The 7,693-nt window shown below is 44.7% G+C and overlaps 1 protein-coding gene across 1 annotated transcript; it reads right to left on the bottom strand.

The window, feature by feature from the left end:
- Positions 1-398: 398 nt before the first annotated feature.
- Positions 399-4,294, bottom strand: rnf26 (ring finger protein 26). The gene has a single exon (XM_061828235.1). The coding sequence runs from the start codon at positions 3,880-3,882 to the stop codon at positions 2,602-2,604; it is 1,281 nt and encodes a 426-aa protein (XP_061684219.1). The 5' UTR covers positions 3,883-4,294; the 3' UTR covers positions 399-2,601.
- Between the last annotated feature and the right edge of the window lie 3,399 nt (positions 4,295-7,693).

The following is a 7,693-nucleotide window of genomic DNA, read 5'->3' as shown; positions in this document are numbered from 1 at the left end:
GCCGTTACCCCAGCCATTCCAATGTTTTTAGTCACAGGTGAATTTTAGTTTGAATTATTTTTAATTGCTTCTATGTAATTTTCGATGTCACGGTTGCGCACCTGGTTAGAGCGTTGGCTTCACAGTTCTGAGGACCGGGGTTCTAATCCTGGAAACCAGTTCCGGGTGTACCCTGCCTACTGCCCTATGACGGCTGGGATAGCCTCCAAGACTCCCGTAACCCTCGTGAGGATAAGTGGCTCAGAAAATGGATGGACAATATTACATTTTTTACAAATTTATTTTATGGTTATTCTTTTAAGTCATATTTAAACTTGATTTTTGGTAGTTAAATAAATATTGTTCCAAAATATATATATATTTTTTTACATAATCACCAAGAGCCCATCATTTTGTGTACTTATATTTGTCAAACAGTTGGTTTCATGTTTTCCTAGAATCATCAGAGACAAAGTATTTCTTTCTTTATTTTAGACTGAATTTGTACTTAGCCGTAAAAGCAATCATTTATCGGTGCTGTTTGTAATAATAATAATTTTTAAAAAGCCTTTATATGGGTGCAATATGCTCCCAGAGTAGCTGACATTCAAATTGGCCTCACAAACGTCATCCTTATCTGGTCTTTTTTGCATGCATTTTAACATTGAAAGTGTACCATTTAAATCAATCAAATGAAAATAACAGAAATGATCACGTAACCGCAACAGCAAAGTCCCAAAATGCCATTTGCTGCAGTTTTATTATGAAAAGTCTCACTTGAGTGTGGCGTCAATCCCATTGAGTTACATTCAAGTCTGCAAATCACATTGTCTTCCTTCTTTCACATAGAACACTTGTTCAACTGTTGCATTCGTAGGAATGGCTTACTGTGTATTGCCATAGAAATACCTGAGGAGGCTGTGGATACCATATTTTTTCACTCACAAAATATATTAAAAAAAAAACAATTCAAAAGGTGTCACTTTCCATAGAATCATACATACACAAAATACCACACAGATTCTCTGAAAATTGTAAACTTAGTAAACACAAAACACTTCCAGGCGGATTGGAATTCTGTACAGTAATTTCTAGATCTATTACCATACAAGAAAAAAGGCATAATAAAGATGTAAGGTGGGGGGTGGGGGGGTGTTTGGGGGCAAATGCAAAAATCCTTAATAAAGGAAATTGTTTAGGATCCATACGTGAAAATCTAGCTATAAACTAAAAAAAATAAAAAATAAATAAAGGTTCAGCAAAGTTAGCATAAGGCTGACAAGTCAAAGCGGCACTTGCACTTTCTGGTGTGACAAAAAATAACCCTCATCTTTCTTTTATCTTGCAGTTCACATTGAGTGCGTCTACATAAATACTACAACCACCAGTCATCTTGTATATGTTTTTGTATTTCCTTTTGAAAACATTTGTCTTTCTTTCATATTAAATAACCCAAAACCAGATGTTTAACACCTTCAAACAAAATCAGCATCACAGTTATTCAGTTCCAACTGTTTGCGTGTAATTTCAAGACCTCTTAATACAGCTGGGAAAACAAGTTGGCTGTCTGTCTTCTTACATAATCATCTCTCTTAAACACACTTCGGAAGTTAGAGGAGATTGGACCATCCCGTTTGTTATATTTGATAAGAGTGACTCCTTTAAATCAGCACTATAACAATGAGTGGTTCATCAACACACCACAGATGGACACCATCCAACCATTTCTTTTTTAAACGTTGGTCCTTATTAGGGTCAAAGGTCAGTACAACGGGGCACACATTGGCGAACAACCATTCAAACTCGTGGACAACTGGAGTCCTAATTGAACCTAAAACACATTTTTTGAAAACATCAGAATACCTGCCGAGATCCACGCAAATAAGGGGCTGACGTGAGACTCAAACCCAGACCTTATTGGCTGCAAGGGGGATGTGCGTACCACTTTCTACTGTGCTTCCAAAGAGAATAGATATCGGACAATCCTCAATCAATCTCACATGAAGTTTTGGGGGTCAGGGAGGAAGCATGAATACTGGGGGGAGAACAGCAACACAAAAATAAGGCAAGAATGCATACTCGCCCCACTTTGTGAGCCCAAACTTTTCTTTTTTTTAGAATAGTGCCCGAACCCCAACTTTTGCACCTACAGACAATTTACTATCTGTTTTTAATGAGCTGAATATGCAGATTTTGGGAATCCAAGAGGACAGCAGAATACCCTGGAATTAAAAAAATAAAACACATAGTGGAGTACATGGAATGTCCACACAGGTAGGCTGAAGCTGAGATTCGAACGCTGAAATCAAAGGACTGAGGTACACCGGTTGACCACTATTCGACTGTGATGAGTTTTCTGAGTTATTTGACTTGATGATTTGAGCGGTACACTTGTTCTGCGGTGTTTCTTTTCCCCTTTCCCTTAATCTTATTGAGTTCAGTCATATCTTACAGGGATAAATTGGGGAAAAATTAATTGAAGAAGGCAATTACTTGATATGGCTATTTCAGAGTCACAGTGAAGGCAGCGTTTATCCTTGCTGACTTAAGTCAAGTTAGAATATTAATAGAAAAGAAAAAAAAATCATTTTAGCTGTCGCAAAAATGAGTTATTGTGCGGCTTCAGAGGTACACCTCGATGGTGTCGAAGATAATGCGGCGACACAGCGGGCAGTTGTGCCGGTGGAAGGGCTGCCGCAGCAAGATGTCGGTGCAGTCTCGACACAAGCACAGGTGTCGGCAGGGCAGCAGAACCACCGTCTTGGCGCAGTCGTGGCAGATGACGCACATCTTGTGTTGCTCCTGCTCGCTCAGCAGCGTCAGCAGGTTTTCTACCGGGGGCCGCCACTGCCGCTCGGCCTTCAGAGGTCTCGCCGTGCTGGATGACGACGGCGACGGGGCTGGCTGCTCCCGCTGTTCGTCCCCCGCTCGCCCGTCAGGCGGGTCCCGCCTGTTCTCCTCGCCCGCTCTGGTTCCATCGTGGAGCTGCCTCCTCAGCAGCAGTCTCAACGCGCTGCTGTGGCGAGACAGCTGCCGCCAAATCCTTCTCTCCAGCAGGTAAAGGTGAAGCGACATCTGCCGTAGGTGACTCATGCACGCGTGTATTAAATCCAAAGTTAAGTGAAGCGTCACAAAAAGTCTCCTCGTGGCTGGGAAAGAGTTCACGGATGCCACCAGTCGCTGCGACGCCCGCCTGGTGACTTCCGGATTACAGTAGGCGGTGGCCGTCAACGCGATGCCAACGGTGAGCGCCAAGCCGTACGTGTTTAGGATGAAGATGCTGATGAAGATGTGTACCAGCGACGCCAGGAAGTCCAACGCCAGCTTGCAGGGGGACCACAGGAACGCAGACGTGCCAATCAGGCAACTGTAGAGAAAGGTGACGGAGGTCAGCGTGAGTTCCAGCACCATCTGCAGCGGGCTGGATACCGTCTGCCACACGCCAACCACGGCCGAGTACAGGTTCAGGACGCCGATGATGATGTAGTTGACCGCCGTGTTTACCAGGTAGACCAGGAGGCTGAGTGCTATATTGCACGCCTCAAACAGTAACAACAGCCCCCGACACACCTGCTCCTTGCCACGGAGCAGCAGGTGCGTGAACAGGTAGCCCACCATCTTCAGACTCTCCAGAAGCCCCTCCAGAGACAGCATGACGCCGCACAGCACGGTCGCTGCGCCATGGGACGTGGCCTCCGCCGTGGAGAGCAAGATGAACAGCACCAAGTTGCCCAGCTCCACGAAGGAGTAGACCAAGAGTGCGGGCAGATTGATGATAAAGTGGTACACAGCAAGGAAAGTGCGGACTAGCGTGTGCACGAGGAGGAAGTTCACATCCAGCATTAAGCAGGCTGCATCGAGGCATTTTCCTACAGTGGAAATAATAATGTCGACTGGTCCCATGGCACTGTGCTCTCAGTGTGTCCACAAATCAAAGTCCATGTTTATTTGCATGCTCAGTTACATCCCATGTGGTGTCTCATCCTTTCGAAAGGTAAAAAGAATCGTTTTAACTTTCCCACTTTTCTGCAACAGCGAGCTGACATCAACAACGCACAACCGGATGTTTACGTTCAAATACGAAACGGACACTTCCGCCGCATTTCCCTACTTTTTCCTAATTCTTCGGCTGGCGTTTGCGAATCGAAATCCGATTAGTTCGTATATTTACCTCAAGGAAAAGCAAAATTCGTCCAAAATAATGAGATTAGAACAGAAGAAACACCGACTATTCGCTTGAACACGCTTTCCGTCGTCATGGTGGACGCCATATTTGTTTTGGTCCTGACTTCGCTTTTGTTTCCGGGTTGTGAGGTTGCGCCTGCGCATAACCGCCCTCCTTTACTCCGTTTCTTTTGTGTCGCTGGGATAAGACGATGTATTTTTTTTTTATTAAAGATTTGTAGACTAAAAAAAAAACAACAACAAAAAAACCTGTTTTAAGATTGGTCAACAGGAAAGAGGAACAAATAAAAGAAGCAATTCTAAGGGGTGTTGTCGGGTTTTATACTGTTGTGACAATAAATTACAGTCCATATCTACTCAGTTGTCCTGCAAAAGTAGAAAACACACTCATTGAGGATGAACAAACGGACGGAAGCACAACGTGAGAGATGTCTGGACTGGGCCACGTTGTGGGGGCTGAACGGTGGCCTTTTCTTTGGCAATATCAGGACATGTTTTTCCTTAAGTCACACAACTTCTGCATTATCATTGTGTTGTTTTTATTCAGCCATTTCCACCAACCTGTTAATCATAATGTCTTTGGTATTTCCTTCCCCGCCTTAATCTGCATCATCCTCTCCACTTTTTGTGTACTTTTCAGGGTGGTGGTGGTGGGACTCTGATATGATCATAGGAAATCCTGTTTCAAACCTTGGACGCATGATGAATGGCATTTGTTTAGTGTCTTATGACACCACTGGGATAAGCAGAAGCAATACATACAGCTATAAAAGGTATTTTGCTTTTCTCTTCACCATAGAGCATCGCTCCTTTTATGGTTGCAAACCCTCCCTCTGGTCTGGTCGCCAGACAACCAGTCAGCTTCCTGTGTTTGTTTTGTACAAGTTCAAATTGTTTCTTTCCAAATGCGCGCTTACTAAACTTTGCTGCATCTGCGGGGATTTCTCAAAGTGTCTTTCCTGGACCAGTAAAATATCACGTATTAGGTGCACAGCCCAGGTGTTGCCATTTTCATGGACACTATGTGGTCTCTGGTTCAAGATGATGATAATGATGATGAACGTGGCTACATTTTAGTCCATAAACGCATACTGTGGAGTGAAGGCGTGATGTTCAACAGATGATCAGTCACTTGTCAGCGATAACGCATCCTGCAATCCGTCATGAAGTACACAGCAAGATGCATGGTCCCCCCCCAAAAAAAATAAATAAGTACGAGCGCCACCCCAAAGAAGTACAAAAGACGTATATATGACGGACATGGGACAACAAAACAAGCGACATCGTTGTTGTTGATGATGATGACGTAGCAGTGATTGGCCGCCTCGCCGCCTCATCAACCTCAGGAATTCCAAGAACTCCTCACGACTTGACCTCAGCCTTCAATGTAAAGCTGAGTCATTTATAACGCGCTTTTTTTTAATGAACCGCAGTACAACTATTGTATGTCAATCATTTTCTCACGCTTAGCCTGTTGAGACGCAGCGATCGTCCGTCCATTATGTGCCCTGCGATTGGCCGGTGACCGGGCCAGGGTGTTCCTCGCCTGTCGTTCTGAGTCAGGGAGGATCTCGGCTGCGCTTCACCTGTGACCCCGGTGATGATAAACGCTGCAGAAAATGGATAATCACAATAAAACAAATATAAACATTTTGGGATGTGATGTGATAAGCAGACAGCCATGGAAAATGAACAACTCTCCTTGCCCACAGGTGACAGATGACAAACGGAGAAACTCATAAATCGGGGCATTTGTAAGACAATGTACCACTGTACTTGAATGAAATCTTATTTTCTGTCAGGATTACCTGACAACTATGAACTAAATTTAAATTCCCAACTAAGAACCAACCTTAACGTTTGTAAATTCACGATTTACTCCCGCTAATTCGCATGGATTGTTTTAAGCTTTGGACCTGAGCGGAATTTAAACTCCATCGACAGGTGGGAGATCGGATGGCTTATTTTGGGGATTTGGAGAGGTGCTCCTTCCAATCACTGATGACTTTGGCAGTTTTCCGGTATGCAATTGTGCGACTTCACATGATGGAGGGGGGGAGGGGGGGGGCAGACCGACTAAAAGTTTTTCTCTGGGAAAACACGAGCAGCAGAAATCAATTTAGTTCGGGACGAGACCCTCGCGTGGGACTTTCTAATCTATGCTGACCCTCTGATTGAATCCCAGCATCTCTGAGTGGGCAGATTTTGGGGGGTGGTGGTGGTGGTAGCGACTGACTAATGGATTTTCTGGTGTGACGCAGAAGGATATGAATGGCATGATTTACACAGTGAAACTCACTCAGGAGGAATCGTACTTCTTTGATGGTCTTTTCTCGGGACCTTGAGCGCGTCACTCGTGCAGCTGCAGGAAGTTGCCGACAGGAACTGCGACTTCCTCCTTCTGTGTCTTTCTATCTGTACAGTCTAGAAGCCGGATCGATTTGGCAGTCATTTACAATATAATAAGAAAGAATCTGTAACACACGTCTTCAGACACACCTCTTAATCAACTAATTAATTAACACCAGAGGTGGCAATAAGACACCGATCTGCAAGTCTCAAGTCATTGTGAGTAAAAACATCAAGTCGAGTTGAAATTTCAAACAAGTTGAGTCAAGTCTTAACTTAACTTAATTTAAGTCATGCAGTCTTGTAACAGATATTTGTCACGACCCATCGGAACGGAGGTAGGACCCAAATGCAGGAGTACACGGGAGACGCAGAGGTAGTTCGGGAAAAACGTTTATTGTTTCACGGTCGGGGATCGGGCAGGAAGTCAGGGCAGCAGCGGTAGTCAGGACGTCGGGCGTGGAGTGCAGGTCCGCGAGCAGGCAGGAGTCGGTACACGGGAGATCGATCAAGGCAGGCAGGAGTAACAAAGGAGTCAGGCTTACGGGGTCAGTCGGAGAACAGGCGGGGGTCGGTACACACTGGTTGTCGATCAGAGATACGGGAGTGCTGGAACGGGACATGAACTGCAACGATCTGGCCCGGACCAGTCGTCCCCATGGTCCTATATACACTGGGGCTAATCAGACAGCATGAGGCGCAGGTGTGTGCCTCCCAATCAGCGCGACCGCGTGGGCACCCGCGCAGCCAGGGCTGGACCGCCAGGATCATGACAATATTGAGAGGTAATACATTTTTGACCCCCCCATACGTCAGAGGACTAAAAAAACACATTAACACCTTTTAAAGTTAAATGAACAACAACTGAGAGTACGATTGACTGAATTTATATCATTGGATTGTTTTAAAGTTGTACTTCAAACTCAGTTTAATTGAATTTTATTCCTCCATGCTTTGTACTTTTTGGTGAAAGCCTTGTAATTTAATTTTTTTTTTTGAAGAGAACACAATTAATAGTAAAAAAATACTTTCTTTTGGCTTGTCCCATTAGGGGTCGCCACAGCGTGACATCTCAGATGCATGCTCATATTTGTTTGGTACGGTTTTTACACCGGATGCCCTTCCTGACGCAACCCCTTTTATCGAGTGAAGGCCCCAGTGAGATACAAACTCACGACCC

This window comes from Syngnathoides biaculeatus, chromosome 8 (assembly GCF_019802595.1).
Source record: "Syngnathoides biaculeatus isolate LvHL_M chromosome 8, ASM1980259v1, whole genome shotgun sequence".
Lineage (NCBI taxonomy): Eukaryota > Metazoa > Chordata > Actinopteri > Syngnathiformes > Syngnathidae > Syngnathoides > Syngnathoides biaculeatus.
Note: the sequence above shows the minus strand (reverse complement) of the source record. Positions and strands in the feature narration are given on the sequence as shown.